This window comes from Trichomycterus rosablanca, chromosome 14 (genome assembly GCF_030014385.1).
Source record: "Trichomycterus rosablanca isolate fTriRos1 chromosome 14, fTriRos1.hap1, whole genome shotgun sequence".
Classification (NCBI taxonomy): Eukaryota; Metazoa; Chordata; class Actinopteri; order Siluriformes; family Trichomycteridae; genus Trichomycterus; species Trichomycterus rosablanca.
Window position 1 is genome coordinate 17,349,981 of NC_086001.1, and position 20,239 is coordinate 17,370,219.

The 20,239-nt window shown below is 33.3% G+C and overlaps 1 protein-coding gene across 1 annotated transcript in view; it reads right to left on the bottom strand.

Moving 5' to 3' along the window:
• Positions 1–20,239, bottom strand: part of LOC134326146 (zinc finger protein 271-like) — a 105,709-nt gene that overhangs the window by 54,513 nt on the left and 30,957 nt on the right. Inside the window, exon 5 of the mRNA XM_063008349.1 lies at positions 13,420–14,302. Coding sequence (XP_062864419.1) covers positions 13,420–14,302 — 883 coding nt within the window. The remainder of the gene's footprint in view (positions 1–13,419; positions 14,303–20,239) is intronic.

Sequence of the window (20,239 nt, forward strand, 5' to 3'; positions counted from 1 at the left end):
AAGATATTATTGTTTATTATTATAAACTGTTTAAGTTTATGACTTACCATCGAACTTCAGGAGTTTAGCATGTTAGCAGGGCGCCGCTTCACCAACGTCTTTTTATCCATTTCTCACTTTCCAGGTATCAGTTTAGCCGTTGACGAGATTACCGTCGTCAGATTCTTGTGTCCTTTAATAAACTCTGACTCAATAACACATGTAGCAGGAACTTTATATTTAAGTAAACACACAGCGCGTACTTTAACAGACTCGTTTGTGAGAATTAAATCACTAAATCTGACACTAAATTTGTATTTCGCGCGGTTCACCTGACGCGAAGCTCGAGACGCTTGGTTGAGATAACGGTCTCAACTCAAGTGCGCATGTGCGCATGCCCAGATGTCCAGACTGACATGTCTGTAGAAGAGAGGTTTGTGCAGAACAGGCATAATAAAAGGTTATAAAGTCATCTGTCTGATGTAATATTGATGTAATGTAATATTTGTCCTGTCTGCATGAGGTTATTTGTATTTTTGTAATATTATAAATATGTAAATCTGTGCTGTATTCTTTTTTTATTGGAATATTGTTAATCATCTAGTTTTTTTAGATGTAAATAATGTCTTTTTGACATGTTTTTCATGTCATGTAATTAACTTACTCCCACACACATACACTCCATTCATTCACATATATCCTTTAAATAATACATAAATATTATATACATTATTATTGTCTTGATATTTGTATCTTGACATTTACCTATATGATCATAGTTAAACTGTAAATTATTGTAAACATCAAACATGTGACTATGAACTATTCTTAGTTGAACTTTAAACTGTAAGTTGACTGAATTTCACAATTCAACAATATCATGTTTACAGTTGAACTGTACACTTTACAGTCAATATTATTAAACACTGAAAAGGTTACCATGAACTTCATGGCAACATGAGAGTTCACACTTGTACTCATGGTCAAACTGTAAAAGTGACAGTAGAACTGTGAACTAGTATGGTTCAACTGTAAACTTAACAGTTTTACTGTAAAACTTCACAGTACATTTTTTCCTGGGTAGTAGTATTAATTTTCATTAATTTTGCAAATGTTGTCGTTTTTGTTTTATTTATTTGCAAAATTAATGCATTGTTGAATGCTTTAGAAAGTGGGACATTACAATTTTTAATAAAAGAGCCAGTATTACTGGCTCACTTAGTTTGCCAGTGGTGCCATGTCTTTGCCAGATGTGTTTTGGGACATGTGGGCCATATAAGCATTTCCTATATGTGGGCCACTTTTGGCTCATATGCTGTTTGCCGATGCCGGTGTTCTGTCGATTTATCCTACCCATCGATTTGTCCTACCGAGCATGCGCACATCAGTTTTTGACTCGATGCGGGGAACGCCTATAATTCTGTGCTACCCCAGATAGCATACGGATGTGGGCCACTTCTGGCAACGTTACGGCACTGCCGGTGTTCCGTATGCTATCTGGGGTAGCACAGAATTATAGGCGTTCCCCGCATCGAGTCAAAAACTGATGTGCGCATGCTCGGTAGGACAAATCGATGGGTAGGATGTGCACCTGTGAATGGTAAGCCTCATTAACGTTACAGAATTCGCGCAAGTGAACATGGATTGTGTTTTACATTTCCATAACTTGTATGCCAGTAACATACAACACACACGGTGTTAAGGTGCTTTATAGCTGTCTTGCTACTTTGAGTGCTGGAGTAGCTAACTTTAGTTAAATATGTGCAATGTGTAAACATTGTGCAGCGATGAAAAGATTCATTTAACTGAATCGGTTCTGTTTTAATGTCCGGTTCACCGAATTCATTTTGCTGTGGAATCACTGTTACCGATTCGAATCTTTGTGAACTCAAAAGAATCGAATCAAAGAAAGTTTAGCGATGGTTCATCAGAACTTTGATTTAACACAATATTTTAATTTACTTGCATATGATGTTACATGTCTTGCTGTAATGTCCACTTTAGTGTAAGTTAACCTAATTTAAGCTGCAAGAGTAAACCAAAAAACAGACTGTATTATATACCTTCTGTGACTGGTCTCATTTAAACCTGTTTTATCAGAAAAGTAAAGAGTTATCATGCCAGTATTCAGAGGCAGGATTTAAAAATATTCCTCTTTGAAAATTGCTGAACTATAGCCCTTTATTTTAGCGTATTTGCTTGCTTCGTGTTTACTTAGTGTTTTATTGGTTTAAAAAATATTTAAGGTCTAAAATTAAACACACAAGCCGTACTCGATGAACAGTCGAATTTTTACTGCGGTCACGCCATCTGCACTTTAAAAAAGCTCGGTCGCGCTATCTGCACTTAAAGTTTTACAGGCGCGTTTAAACCGTATTTTACGGTAGCCGAAGCGTTAATGAGAGTAGAGCTGCTGTTTACAGATTAATAAACATAATCTACCGTATTCTGATACACGAAATCCACTACATTAAACACAAGCATTTATTCTGTTATTAATGAAATACATTACATATGTTTTTACTGTGAGTAAAGTGCCTATTTGGTTGTATACAGACCGCTCTTTGAAGACTAATAAAATGAACGAATCAAATTGTTATCAAGTGCCACCTATACTGTCATAAAGAACACTTAGTCTAGTACACATAGTGTAATTTTGGGACAATTTTACTGTAGAAATTTGGAGTAATGTCATAACAAACTTCAGTAAAGTGTCTATTTGGTTGAATACAGACCCCATTTTGAAGATCATTACCAAATCAAATTGTTATACTGTCATGAAGAACACTTAGTTTAGTACCTATGGTGTGATTTTGGGACATTTTTACAGTAGGAATTTGAAATAATGGCATGGCAAACTTATGTAAAATGTCAATTCGGTTGCGTTTACACTATTTTTAAAGTCAAATAAAATTAACAAATCAAATTGTTATCAAGTTCCACCCATACTGTCATAAAGAACACTTACTCTAGTACTCAGTGTGATTTTGGGGCAATTTTACTGTAGGAATTTGAAATAATCAAATAATGACATAACAAACTTGAGTAAAGTGTCTATTTGGTAGTGTACAGACCACTATTTGAAGATCAATAAAATTAACAAATCAAATTGTTATCAAGTGCCACCTATACTGTCATAAAGAACACTTACTCTAGTACTCATGGTGTGATTGTGGGACATTTTTACTGTAGGAATTTGAAATAATGGCATAACAAACTTGAGTAAAGTGTCTATTTGGTAGTGTACAGACCACTATTTGAAGATCAATAAAATTAACAAATCAAATTGTTATCAAGTGCCACCTATACTGTCATGAAGAACACTTACTCTAGTACTCATGGTGTGATTTTGGGACATTTTTACTGTACAAATTTGAAATAATGGCATTGCAAACTTATGTAAAATTTCAATTCGGTTGAGTTTACACTATTTAAAGTCCAATAAAATTAACAAATCGAATTGTTATCAAGTGCCACCCATACAGTCATGAAGAACACTTACTCTAGTACTCATGGTGTGATTTTGGGACATTTTTACTGTGGGAATTTGAAATAATGGCATGGCAAACTTATGTAAAATGTCAATTCGGTTGAGTTTACACTATATTTAAAGTCCAATACCATTAACAAATCAAATTGTTATCAAGTGCCACCAATACAATCATGAAGAACACTTACTCTAGTACTCATGGTGTCATTTTGGGACATTTTTACTGTAGAAATTTGGAGTAATGTGATAACAAACTTGAGTAATGTGTCTATTTGGTTGAATACAGACCCCATTTTGAAGATCAATAAAATTAACAAGTGCCACCTATACTGTCATGAAGAACACTTACTCTAGTACTCATGGTGTGATTTTGGGACATTTTTACTGTACAAATTTGAAATAATGGCATTGCAAACTTATTTAAAATTTCAATTCGGTTGAGTTTACACTATATTTAAAGTTCAATAAAATTAACAAATCAAATTGTTATCAAGTTCCATCTATACTGTCATGAAGAACACTTACTCTAGTACTCATGGTGTGATTTTGGGACATTTTTACTGTAGAAATTTGGAGTAATGTGATAACAAACTTGAGTAATGTGTCTATTTGGTTGAATACAGACCCCATTTTGAAGATCAATAAAATTAACAAGTGCCACCTATACTGTCATGAAGCCCAATACTTGTGTTAGATGGGCGCGTCACTGCCAAGGACTACTGAACCATTCTGGAGGACCATGTGCATCCAATGGTTCAAACATTGTATCCTGAAGGCGGTGCCGTGTATCAGGATGACAATGCACCAATACACACAGCAAGACTGGTGAAAGATTGGTTTGATGAACATGAAAGTGAAGTTGAACATCTCCCATGGCCTGCACAGTCACCAGATCTAAATATTATTGAGCCACTTTGGGGTGTTTTGGAGAAGCGAGTCAGGAAACGTTTTCCTCCACCAGCATCACGTAGTGACCTGGCCACTATCCTGCAAGAAGAATGGCTTAAAATCCCTCTGACCACTGTGCAGGACTTGTATATGTCATTTCCAAGACGAATTGACGCTGTATTGGCCGCAAAAGGAGGCCCTACACCATACTAATAAATTATTGTGGTCTAAAGCCAGGTGTTTCAGTTTCATTGTCCAACCCCTGTACACTTTATGTGGATTTGCCATCCTGTCACTCTAAATTCCTACAGTAAATTGTCACAACATGAATACAAGAGTAAATGTTCTTTATGAATGTAATGGTGGCTTTTAATAATAATTTGATTTGCTTATTTAATTGTACTTCAAAATGTGGTGTTAACACAGACACTTTACATAGGTTTGCCATCCGATTTCTCTACAATAAGTGTTCATCGTGGTTCTTTTGGTGTAATTTTACACTTAACATAAGTTTGCCATCACATTAAACCAGATTCCTACAATAAAATAGTCCCAAAAATTTTATTGATCTTCATAAATTGGTCTGTACACAACCAAATAGACACTTTACTCAAGTTTGTTATTACATTACTCCAAATTCCTACAGTAAAAATGTCCCAAAATCACACCATGAGTACTAGAGTAAGTGTTCTTCATGATAGTATAGGTGGCACTTGAGAACAATTTAATTTGTTAATGTTATTGATCTTCAAAGAATGGTCTGTACACTACCAAATAGACACTTTCCTCAAGTTCATCACCACATTACTCCAAATTTCTACAGTAAAATTGTCCCAAAATCACACTGAGTACTAGAGTAAGTGTTCTTCATGACTGTATAGGTGGCACTTGATAACAATTTGATTTGTTAATGTTATTGATCTTCAAAGAATGGTCTGTACACTACCAAATAGACACTTTCCTCAAGTTTGCAATGCCATTATTTCAAATTCCTAGAGTAAAATGTCCACAAATCACACCATGAGTACTAGAGTAAGTGTTCTTCATGACTATATGAGTGGTACTTGATAACAATTTGATTTGTTTATTTTATTGGACTTTAAATATAGTGTAAACACAACCAAATTGACATTTTACAAAAGTTTGTTATGCCATTATTTTAAATTCCTACAGTAAAAATGTCCCAAAATCACACTGAGTACTAGAGTAAGTGTTCTTCATGACAGTATAGGTGGAACTTGAGAACAATTCGATTTGTTAATGTTATTGATCTTCAAGAAGTGTTTTGTACACAACCAAATAGACACTTTACTCAAGTTCATCACCACATTACTCCAAATTTCTACAGTAAAATTGTCCCACAATCACACCATGAGTACTAGAGTAAGTGTTCTTTATGACAGTATAGGTGGCACTTGATAACAATTTGATTTGTTAATTTTATTGTACTTTAAATGTGGTGTAAACTGAACTGAATTGACGCTTTACATAAGTTTGCCATGCCATTATTTTAAATTCCTACAGTAAAATTGTCCCAAAATCACACCATGGGTACTAGAGTAAGTGTACTTAATGGCAGTATGGGTGGAACTTGATAACAATTTGAATTGTTAATTTTATTGGACTTTAAATGTAGTGTAAAAACAACCCAATTGACATTTTTCTTAAGTTTGACATCCCATTATTTTAAATTCCTACAGTAAAATTGTCCCAAAATGATGCCATGTGTACTAGAGTAAGTGTACTTAATGCCAGTTTGGGTGGAATCTGATAACAATTTGATTTGTTGATTTTATTGATCCTCAAATAATAGTGTAATCACAACCGAATGGACATTTTACATATGTTTTACATCCCATTATTTCAAATTCCTACAGTAAAATTGTCCCAAAATCACACCATGGGTACTAGAGTAAGTGTACTTAATGCCAGTATGGGTGAAACCTGATAACAATTTGATTTGTTAATTTTATTGATCTTCAAATAGTGATCTAAACACAACCAAATTGACATTTGACCTAAGTTTGACATCCCATTATTTTAAATTCCTACAGTAAAATTGTCCCAAAATCACACCATGTGTACTAGAGTAAGTGTACTTAATGCCAGTATGGGTAAAACCTGATAACATTTTGATTTCTTAATTTTATTGATCTTCAAATAATGGTTTAATCACAACTGAATTGACATTTTTCTTAAGTTTGTCATCCCATTATTTTAAATTCCTACAGTAAAATTGTCCCAAAATCACACTATGTGTACTATAGTAAGTGTACTTAATGCCAGTATGGGTAAAACCTGATGATAATTTGATTTGTTGATTTTATTGATTCTCAAATAATGGTCCAATCACAAACAAATGGACATTTTTCTTAAGTTTGCCATGCCATTATTTCAAATTCCTACAGTAAAAATGTCCCAAAATCACACCATAAGTACTAGAGTAAGTGTTCTTCATGACAGTATGGATGGAAGTTGATAACAATTTGTTTTGTTAATTTTATTGGACTTTAAATGTAGTGTAAAAACAACCCAATTGACATTTTTCTTAAGTTTGACATCCCATTATTTTAAATTCCTACAGTAAAATTGTCCCAAAATGATGCCATGTGTACTAGAGTAAGTGTACTTAATGCCAGTTTGGGTGGAATCTGATAACAATTTGATTTGTTGATTTTATTGATCCTCAAATAATAGTGTAATCACAACCGAATGGACATTTTACATATGTTTTACATCCCATTATTTCAAATTCCTACAGTAAAATTGTCCCAAAATCACACCATGGGTACTAGAGTAAGTGTACTTAATGCCAGTATGGGTGAAACCTGATAACAATTTGATTTGTTAATTTTATTGATCTTCAAATAGTGATCTAAACACAACCAAATTGACATTTGACCTAAGTTTGACATCCCATTATTTTAAATTCCTACAGTAAAATTGTCCCAAAATCACACCATGTGTACTAGAGTAAGTGTACTTAATGCCAGTATGGGTAAAACCTGATAACATTTTGATTTCTTAATTTTATTGATCTTCAAATAATGGTTTAATCACAACTGAATTGACATTTTTCTTAAGTTTGTCATCCCATTATTTTAAATTCCTACAGTAAAATTGTCCCAAAATCACACTATGTGTACTATAGTAAGTGTACTTAATGCCAGTATGGGTAAAACCTGATGATAATTTGATTTGTTGATTTTATTGATTCTCAAATAATGGTCCAATCACAACCAAATGGACATTTTTCTTAAGTTTGCCATGCCATTATTTCAAATTCCTACAGTAAAAATGTCCCAAAATCACACCATAAGTACTAGAGTAAGTGTTCTTCATGACAGTATGGATGGAAGTTGATAACAATTTGTTTTGTTAATTTTATTGGACTTTAAATATTGTGTAAACACAACCCAATTGACATTTTTCTTAAGTTTGCCATGCCATTATTTTAAATTCCTACAGTAAAATTGTCCCAAAATGACGCCATGTGTACTAGAGTAAGTGTACTTAATGCCAGTATGGGTGAAACCTGATAACAATTTGATTTGTTTATTTTATTGATCTTCAAATAATGGTTTAATCACAACCGAATTGACATTTTACATAAGTTTGACATCCCATTATTTTAAATTCCTACAGTATAATTGTCCCAAAATCACACTATGTGTACTATAGTAAGTGTACTTAATGCCAGTATGGGTAAAACCTGATAACAATTTGATTTGTTGATTTTATTGATCTTTAAAGAGGGGTCTGTATTCAACCAAATAGACACTTTTCTCACAGTAAAAACATTTGTAATTAATTCCATTAATAACAGAATGAATGCTCTTGTTTAATGTAGTGGTTTTTGTGTATTATAATACAGTACATTATGTTTATTAAGCTATAAAAAGCAGGTTCAGTCTGTTCGACGCTTTGATTACCGTATAACACGGTTTAAACGCGCAGTAAAACTTTAAGTGCAGATAGCGCGACCAAGCTTTTTTAAAGTGCAGATGGCGTGACCGCGGTGAATTTTTGGATCCAGCCCTTGTACTGTAAAATGTTTTGAGTTGCAAAAGTACTATAGTTTTGTACATCACTGTACATTCTAAACTGCATTGAAAATGGTATTATGATTATGTTTAAATAGCAAAACTACCTGCCAGTTGTAAATAGTTATTAAGCTTTTGACTTTCACCTACAAGACTAATGTAATGCCGATCTTTTTTCACCCATTTTAGACAACGATGTGGACGGAGAGACTGTAGACCGTGAACGTACAGAAGCCATGAGTGCCTATCTTTTTGACAAGTCTTTCAAAAAACAATTAAAATTTAGAGACTTTGTGTGTCAGTACAAGGAGATGACTTAATTTGGAAGAAGTCACAACAGAAGAAGTACACCTGATTCAGAATGAAAGGTAAGCATCTTTATTAATTGATACTATTTTTCAAAAATGTACTGTATTAACCATCTGTTTGCAGTGCCTTATCTTTTTACTTATCAATGAGTTAAATGTGATTAAACCAGCCTCTGTTCTTCCAGTTGGCACCAGTTGTTTTTAGTTTAACAACCAACCTATATCTGTAGTTTGAGACAGTTATTTCTTTCTCATTTTGCAGAAAAGAGACAGTTTGCCAACGACTGCCTGCCATCATATCCATTTCATGTTTACCAAAAGATGTCCACAGCTGCCTGGATGCCAAAGAGTATTGTCAAAAGGTTCCAAAAGATCGGAACAAAATTATTAGGACTTAAGATTTTGATGATGTACAGTTCTCATTTGTGTTACTACATGGTGTTTTTTTGTTTCACATTTTGAGTACACTTTAATTCTACCATGTTTGGATGAAATACACTTTTAAAATTGAGGGTCAAGGACCTTGCTCAAGGACCCAACATTAGCCACCTGGCAGTGGTGGGGTTTGAACTAGCCACCGTTTGATTACTAGTCCAGTACCTTAACCGCTGGGCTACAACTATACTAGGCTACAACTGCCCCTTTAATAGTGATAAAGGACACACATCATTTACAGCTTTTGCTGTCTACCTTGAACCAGCATAGATGCATCGCTTTGAAAGCTGCAGCAGTTGTTTGGTGTACCAGCAGCAATCTGAGCTGGTAGCCACAACAGTGGGTTGAAGTAAGGCAGTAAAGGTAGTACAGATCACCGGTGCCATGGAGTGACCTGCACCTATAGAAGAGTCTAACATGGGTGGCCCTTACCAAAATCTTTGAAGCTGCATTTCAGGAAGCACCCATGGCCAGCTAACCTGCGACACCAACCCCACCACAGAAAGTGATGGTGAGGTGAGAACTGGGGCAACATGTCACAGAAATTCCCAACTGCAGTTAAGGAAAGCCTGGTGCTGGACAACTTAATACAACTTTCCACTTTGGACAACTGTGACCTGCCTGCCACAGCAATTTCACCTGGGTAACTCAAGCATGTTCCAGCAATGCACTGCACTGAAGAAGTAGAGACCATCTTTACTGATCATGCCACCAAATCAGAAAACGCTGCAGTAAAAGTGGAGCTGAGAGAACAAGGCCATAAGAGCATGGGTGTTATTCCACCATTGTAAAAAACCAGGCAAGCCTAAAGTGCTATGTAAAATTTTAATCAAACGATTTTTATTGGGCTGTTTGTGCCACGTTAATGTGTCTCTGTGGTAATTTGCGTTTCTTAAAAGTGCAGGAAGCAGAACGCTACTTTTTATGTCACACAAGTTCAGTGCAAACAAACAGAAGAACATAAGCACAACCGAAATCGATCATTTCTGATATCTTCCCTACACACTTGCTCCCTATGCCCTAGCATAGTACACTTAACATTCTTAAAGGGCCAGACAATACAGTGTATCACAAAAGTGAGTACACCCCTCACATTTCTGCAGATATTTAAGTATATCTTTTCATGGGACAACACTGACAAAATGACACTTTGACACAATGAAAAGTAGTCTGTGTGCAGCTTATATAACAGTGTAAATTTATTCTTCCCTCAAAATAACTCAATATACAGCCATTAATGTCTAAACCACCGGCAACAAAAGTGAGTACACCCCTTAGTGAAAGTTCCTGAAGTGTCAATATTTTGTGTGGCCACCATTATTTCCCAGAACTGCCTTAACTTTCCTGGGCATGGAGTTTACCAGAGCTTCACAGGTTGCCACTGGAATGCTTTTCCACTCCTCCATGATGACATCACGGAGCTGGCGGATATTCGAGACTTTGCGCTCCTCCACCTTCCGCTTAAGGATGCCCCAAAGATGTTCTATTGGGTTTAGGTCTGGAGACATGCTTGGCCAGTCCATCACCTTTACCCTCAGCCTCTTCAATAAAGCAGTGGTCGTCTTAGAGGTGTGTTTGGGGTCATTATCATGCTGGAACACTGCCCTGCGACCCAGTTTCCGGAGGGAGGGGATCATGCTCTGCTTCAGTATTTCACAGTACATATTGGAGTTCATGTGTCCCTCAATGAAATGTAACTCCCCAACACCTGCTGCACTCATGCAGCCCCAGACCATGGCATTCCCACCACCATGCTTGACTGTAGGCATGACACACTTATCTTTGTACTCCTCACCTGATTGCCGCCACACATGCTTGAGACCATCTGAACCAAACAAATTAATCTTGGTCTCATCAGACCATAGGACATGGTTCCAGTAATCCATGTCCTTTGTTGACATGTCTTCAGCAAACTGTTTGCGGGCTTTCTTGTGTAGAGACTTCAGAAGAGGCTTCCTTCTGGGGTGACAGCCATGCAGACCAATTTGATGTAGTGTGCGGCGTATGGTCTGAGCACTGACAGGCTGACCCCCCACCTTTTCAATCTCTGCAGCAATGCTGACAGCACTCCTGCGCCTATCTTTCAAAGACAGCAGTTGGATGTGACGCTGAGCACGTGCACTCAGCTTCTTTGGACGACCGACGCGAGGTCTGTTCTGAGTGGACCCTGCTCTTTTAAAACGCTGGATGATCTTGGCCACTGTGCTGCAGCTCAGTTTCAGGGTGTTGGCAATCTTCTTGTAGCCTTGGCCATCTTCATGTAGCGCAACAATTCGTCTTTTAAGATCCTCAGAGAGTTCTTTGCCATGAGGTGCCATGTTGGAACTTTCAGTGACCAGTATGAGAGAGTGTGAGCGCTGTACTACTAAATGGAACACACCTGCTCCCTATGCACACCTGAGACCTAGTAACACTAACAAATCACATGACATTTTGGAGGGAAAATGACAAGCAGTGCTCAATTTGGACATTTAGGGGTGTAGTCTCTTAGGGGTGTACTCACTTTTGTTGCCGGTGGTTTAGACATTAATGGCTGTATATTGAGTTATTTTGAGGGAAGAATAAATTTACACTGTTATATAAGCTGCACACAGACTACTTTTCATTGTGTCAGTGTCATTTTGTCAGTGTTGTCCCATGAAAAGATATACTTCAATATCTGCAGAAATGTGAGGGGTGTACTCACTTTTGTGATACACTGTATATTTGTAATTCACATTACATGACAGGTCAGATGTTAGACAACAACGTTCTTTTTCTTACAATAACCTTTTTTTTTTTTCTTTTTTTTTTCAAAGAAGAATGAATTACAAGGGCAGGAAAAACTACAACAGACACAGGTCAGAACAGGGGGCGCGGCGTAACATTTTTATTATTTCATCAGTTGAACTGATTAAAAATGAACAATTATTGAACAAACCTCCCATTGATAACAGTATATTCTTCAAAAATTAAAAAAAATCACTGTTCCAAATTATTTTGCACAACAGAGTTTCAAAACATTTTATAGGTTGTAAAGAACTGAAAATGGTCATTTGTTGAATTGGCAGCATTCACTGAAATCAAAAGATATTTCAATCAAAAACATCCTAACAGACCAAGTTACATGTTAACATAGGACCCCTTCTTTCATATCACCTTCACAATTCTTGCATCCATTGAACTTGTGAGTTTTTGGAGAGTTTCTGCTTGAATTTCTTTGCAGGATGTCAGAATAGCCTCCCAGAGCTGCTGTTTTGATGTGAACTGCCTCCCACCATAATAGATCTTTTGCTTGAGTATACTCCAAAGGTTCTCAATAGGGTTAAGGTCAGGGAGGATGGTGGCCACACCACGAGTTTATCTCCTTTTATGCCCATAGCAGCCAATGACACAGAGGTAATCTTTGCAGCACGAGATTTGTCATGCATGAAGATGATTTTGCAGCAGAAGGCACGGTTCTTCTTTTTGTACCATGGAACAAAGTGGCTCCAGAGGCACCAGCAGCTTCAAATACCTGTTTGCTGGTTTGTAATGGCATTTTAGCAGCTGCTCTCTTAATCCGATGAATTTGTCTGGCAGAAACCTTCCTCATTCTGCCTTTATCTGCACGAACCCGTCTGTGCTCTGAATCTCTTCACAGTATGAAGATCAGGCTTAAGTTTTTGTGAAATATCAAATGTTTTCATACCTTGTCCAAGGCATTGCACTATTTGATGCTTTTCGGCAGCAGAGAGATCCTTTTTCTTTCCCATATTGCTTGAAACCTGTGGCCTGCTTAATAATGTGGAACGTCCTTCTTAAGTAGTTTTCCTTTAAATGGCAAACTAATTATCACAGGTGTCTGAGATTGATTTCAGTGATCCAAAGAGCCATGAGACACAATACCATCCATGAGCTAAATTGAGAAACAAAAAATGTAATCTTTATGACACTTAAATCCAATTTGCATAATAATTAGGAATGCGGTGTACTTTAAGTTTACATTATATCGTATATTTATATGGGAATATGAGTTTTTTATCCATATTGCCCAGCCCTACTGGAAGTGATGCTTAATTTAATGGACATTTAGTAACATTTGTACCTTAAATTTCCTGAGTGTCTGCAAAACAAAAGTGTTCTTATGTATCGTGAGTGAATATCGTTATCGCAAAGATATCGTGATATTTTTTAAAAGCCATATCGCCCACCCCTAGTGTTGTGTGCATACTGCACACTTCTGTACTGAAAGCGCTGCGTACTTCCTACAATCTAGTACAGACTCTGTTAGTATGCGATTCTGGATGCAGCTAATGTTTCTCTCCAGTGTGAATGCCCTGGTGTCTTTTAAGAGCACTCTTTGTATTAAAGCTCTTCCCACATTGTGAGCACTGATACGGTTTCTCTCCAGTGTGAATGCGCTGGTGGATTTTGATATGACTCTGTTGATTAAAACTCATCCCACACTGTGAGCACTGATACGGTTTCTCTCCAGTGTGAATGCGCTGGTGGATTTTGATATGACTCTGTTGATTAAAACTCATCCCACACTGTGAGCACTGATACGGTTTCTCTCCAGTGTGAATGCGCTGGTGGATTTTGAGATGACTCAGTTGAATAAAACTCTTCCCACACTGTGGGCACTGATACGGTTTCTCTCCAGTGTGAATGCGCTGGTGTATTTTAACCTCACCCTTTGTATTAAAACTCTTTCCACACTGTGAGCACTGATATGGTTTCTCTCCGGTGTGAATGCGCTGGTGGGTTATGAGATCATTCTTTGTATTAAAACCCCTACCACACTGTGAGCACTGATATGGTTTCTCTCCAGTGTGAATGTGCTGGTGTCTTTTGATATGACTCTGTTGATTAAAACTCTTTCCACACTGTGAGCACTGATACGGTTTCTCTCCACTGTGAATGCGCTGGTGTGTTTTGAGCTGACTCTGTTGATTAAAACTCTTCCCACACTGTGAGCACTGATACGGTTTCTCTCCACTGTGAATGCGCTGGTGTATTTTGAGCTCACTCTTTGTATTAAAACTCTTTCCACACTGTGAGCACTGATATGGTTTCTCTCCAGTGTGAATGCGCTGGTGTATTTTGAGATTACCCTGTGTAATAAAACTCTTCCCACACTGTGAGCACTGATACGGTTTCTCTCCTGTGTGAATGTGCTGGTGTATTTTGAGATGACACTGGTACCTGAAGCTCTTCCCACACTGTGAGCAGACGTTTCCTTCTTCCTGTGTGGGACTGAGAGAGGTGTTAATGCTGACAGTACCAGAGGACGTTTGCTGATTACTGGAGCTTCTGGTGGGCGTCAGATCCTCATGTTCAGTCTTAATCTTCACCAGAGTCTCATATTTATCATGGTTGCAGCTCTTGATGTGATTGTGGAGCTGATTTTGGGTTGTAGAGGAACGTGGACACGAGGAGCAGCAGAAATCCTTGTTCAGTTCTGAAGCAGAAAATAATCAAAAACATTTATAACATTATAAATAATCAAATACATTTATAACATTATGAATAATCAAATACATTTATAACATTATAAATAATCAAATACATTTATAACATTATAAATAATCATATACATTTATAACATTATAAATGATCAAATACATTTATAACATTATAAATAATAAATACATTTAAAACATTATAAATAATCAAATACATTTATAACATTAAAAATAATCAAATACATTTATAACATTATAAATAATCAAATACATTTATAACATTATAAATAATTAAATACATTTATAACATTATAAATAATCAAATACATTTATAACATTATAATCAAATACATTTATAACATTATAAATAATCAAATGCATTTATAACATTATAAATAATCAAATACATTTATAACATTATAAATAATAAATACATTTATAACATTATAAATAATAAATACATTTATAACATAAATAATAAATACATTTATAACATTATAAATAATCAAATACATTTATAACATAAAAAATCAAATACACTGATAACATTATAAATAATCAAATACACTGATAACATAATAAAAAATCAAATACATTTATAAAATTATAAATAATCAAATACATTTATAACATTATAAATAATCAAATACATTTATAACATTATAAATAATCAAATACATTTATAACATTATAAATAATCAAATACATTTAAAACATTATAAATAATCAAATACATTTATAACATTATAAATAATCAAATACATTTATAACATTATAAATAATCAAATACATTTAAAACAATATAAATAATTAAATACATTTATAACATTATAAATAATCAAATACATTTATAACATTATAAATAATCAAATACATTTAAAACATTATAAATAATCAAATACATTTATAACATTATGAAAAATCAAATACATTTAAAACATTATAAATAATCATATACATTTATAACATTATAAATAATCAAATACATTTATAACATTATAAATAATCAAATACATTTATAACATTATAAATAATCAAATACATTAATAACAATATAAATAATCAAATACATTTATAACATTATAAATAATCAAATACATTTATAACATTATAAATAATCAAATACATTTATAACATTATAAATAATCAAATACATTTATAACATAAAAAATCAAATACACTGATAACATTATAAATAATCAAATACATTTATAACATTATAAATAATCATATACATTTATAACATTATAAATGATCAAATACATTTATAACATTATAAATAATAAATACATTTAAAACATTATAAATAATCAAATACATTTATAACATTAAAAATAATCAAATACATTTATAACATTATAAATAATCAAATACATTTATAACATTATAAATAATTAAATACATTTATAACATTATAAATAATCAAATACATTTATAACATTATAATCAAATACATTTATAACATTATAAATAATCAAATGCATTTATAACATTATAAATAATAAATACATTTATAACATTATAAATAATAAATACATTTATAACATAAATAATAAATACATTTATAACATTATAAATAATCAAATACATTTATAACATAAAAAATCAAATACACTGATAACATTATAAATAATCAAATACACTGATAACATAATAAAAAATCAAATACATTTATAAAATTATAAATAATAAATACATTTATAACATTATAAATAATCAAATACATTTATAACATTATAAATAATCAAATACATTTATAACATTATAAATAATCAAATACATTTAAAACATTATAAATAATCAAATACATTTATAACATTATAAATAATCAAATACATTTATAACATTATAAATAATCAAATACATTTAAAACAATATAAATAATTAAATACATTTATAACATTATAAATAATCAAATACATTTATAACATTATAAATAATCAAATACATTTAAAACATTATAAATAATCAAATACATTTATAACATTATGAAAAATCAAATACATTTAAAACATTATAAATAATCATATACATTTATAACATTATAAATAATCAAATACATTTATAACATTATAAATAATCAAATACATTTATAACATTATAAATAATCAAATACATTAATAACAATATAAATAATCAAATACATTTATAACATTATAAATAATCAAATACATTTATAACATTATAAATAATCAAATACATTTATAACATTATAAATAATCAAATACATTTATAACATTATAAATAATAATATACATTTATAACATTATAAATAATCAAATACATTTATAACATTATAAATAATCAAATACATTTATAACATTATAAATAATCAAATTCATTTATAACATTATAAATAATCAAATACATTTATAACATTATAAATAATCATATACATTTATAACATTATAAATAATCAAATACATTTATAACATTATAAATAATCATATACATTTATAACATTATAAATAATCAAATACATTTATAACATTATAAATAATCAAATACATTTATAACATTATAAATAATCAAATACATTTATAACATTATAAATAATCAAATACATTTATAACATTATAAATAATCAAATACATTTATAACATTATAAATAATCATATACATTTATAACATTATAAATAATCAAATACATTTATAACATTATAAATAATCAAATACATTTATAACATTATAAATAATAAAGATTGTTAGTAAATGTTAAACTGAGATCCGAGGATAAAGTCCTGTACCATGACGCATCATGAATGATTAATTTCTTAGGTTGTCCACTATGGGAGGCACTCTAGAACTCTCTGCTCGACTCTTTGCTGGATCTCTTCTCTCTGTGAATTTCTCTATACACAATACTTTTATTTTTCTTCTTGAATTCTATGTATAATCTATCTCTTCTGTTATGTTTGTTTAGTCATTGTACATCGACCTTGAGTTTGCTGAAAGGCGCTATATAAGTTAAACTTATTACTATTATTATTATTGTAGTTTGTGTGGTTCTTAACACCAGATCAGCTGCTGTCTCTATTATCATGGCTGAACAGATTCTCACAAGTTGGGCTCGACGGTTTTCTTTATTTGTGTAAATAGAGATTAGAGTCGTTTGCGTGACTGTGAGGGTTTAGTGGTGCTGTTAGTGTTAGTATTAGTGATAGACACAAATAAATTCAATAATAAATGTTATTTTTACTTACTGAGTTCATCTTTATCTTCAGGTTCTTCCTTCTTCACAGGCTTCATCTGGAAACCTCCACACTGTTGGTCTTCTGGGGTGAGGTGTTCCTCAGAGGTGACGTGTTCCACAGGGATTAAAGATCCTTCACCTGAAATTCATCAATATGTGAAGAAGAAACTCAACAACTGGAGGAAACTGAAGGTTTTGGGTTTAGTTACCACAAATAAATACTACTTAGATTTAATCCAGACTGGAAGTATCAGCACTTCTACACAGGACAGTACGGTACAGTACAGGTTCTAATCCCACTATCCACTATTCTCTTATTATTTCTACTATACTAACCAAACTGTACTGTACTAACATGGCAAATTGCTCCACATGTACTTACAGAAGTAACTTCCATCTTCTTCCTCCTCCTTTTTTATTAGTTTCTCTTGGAATCCTTCATTTTGTAGATCTATGGGGGTGACGTGTCCCTCTTCTGCTGACTGCATTATTAAAAGATCTGACAGGCAGACGGACAGATAGACAAATGTACTTTATTCCCTATTAAAGAGAAATCCAGGAAAACTCTTTCAGACTGTTTTAACTGTTTATTTTTAATGCTGTGAGGCTGTAAACAGAGTGAAAATGTTGAAACTATTGTGGGACTGAGCAGCATCAGACAGAAAAGACTTCTAATAGAACTTTTTGGGTTGGTTTCACAGACAGGGATTAAGCCTAGTCCTAGACTACACAGCATTTTGAATGGAGATTCTCTATTTAAAGCTAAATGTAGTCCTGGACTATAAGCCTTAATCCCTGTCTGGGAAACAACCCTTTGAGTTTGGTGAAAGTGGTTTTGTGGCCCAAAGTGAAATGATTAAGTCTGATGTTCTTTACATCTAGTTTCTCATCCACTCCCAATAACAGTGCTGTACTAATACTTTTAACTTTTACTATAAACCTGTAAAACAACCTGTAAACAAAGCTACAAGAACTCGCTGTTTGTATCAAACATTAAAACTGTAAACAAAGCTGAAAATGTGACGCGTTTATATCAAAATGTGAGATTTAATAATGAATAAACTCTGAATCCGTTACAATCGACTGATTCATCGGTTCAATGAATCGGTTCCTCAGCACTGAATCATGTGTGATGCTAACAGTTAGTGGAGTAGCTAATAGTTTGTTTGGAGTTAAAGCTCCTTAAATCCTCACAGTGATGTTTTATTATAAACTCTAGTTTTATTATTAATTAGAATGTGGTTATAATTAAATATAAGGGTTATAATTAAATACATATTTTACTTACAGATGAGGCTCTACAGTACAAACACAGCAGCTTCTTGTTCTTCTTATGATGTTTAATGGCGGTTGGCAGAACAACTTAAAACGCACCACCGCCACCAACTGGACTGGAGTTGAACAGCAGCTTAGCAGTAAAACATCTCCATTAGCCCTGTATCTCTCAGCTACAGTGTTGGGGGGAACGCGGTGCAGTCACGTGATTACTTTTTATCTGTAACGAAGTAATGTAACGCGTTACAGTTACATATTTGTAATGACATTACAGTTACTGTGATGAGGGATGAGTCGTTCCCGAACGAACCGATTCTATTGAACGACTCTTTGAAATGAACTAAAGGAACTGAGTTAAGGACAAATAATGTCATGTTTTGTTTTCCAACTCACACATTCACACCAGTAGAAGCTTAAAAATAACACTACAATCCAACAAGTCTATAAGCACAAGAGGATTCATCCTTAAACACGGTGCTGTTTATGCTTTTACACTTTAAAACATGATGAGTTTTTTTTTATTACAACAAACACAACGTCAACAATTAAAAATTATAAATTTAAAATAATAATAATGTCAATGTCAGTACCCAAGCAATAAGCTGTAATGTATTTCTAGCACCACTAGATGGAGACGCAGCTTTTCAAATAAAAGATCCTGAAACAGTGACAAAACTTAGTACAAAAACACCACAACAAATCAGCTACCACTAATTTGGTCTATAGATAAAGACAAAGAACAAAGACTCATGATGATAGAACAATGCAACACTGTTCAGTCCACAGCCCTCCATTCACACCTTCTCATGTACATTCTGGTTGAGGACGGTTCATTATTTGCTAAGTGGAAATCATCTAAAGACTAGAATTTTGTAGTGTAGACCTAGACGTGTTAAAGCAAGAGGCTAATCATTTATGAAAACTTAGCATTCATAATATGAAGAATTCTTGCAAACACCATAAATACCAGGGTAAAATTCTTCCACTTGAAAGTAAAAGTTGTTCTGTGTTTATTAAAGTAGATTAAACTTGAATAAAGAACAAAAACAGATTCAGATCTGAGGTTGGTACATTACACCACATTACATGTAATGATTAATGATCATATTCATACCATCATGTACATTTGATAATTGAAGCAGAACAGTTCTAGTGGATATTAGTAGAAAAAGAAAGTACACATAGCTTTTTCTGTACATGCA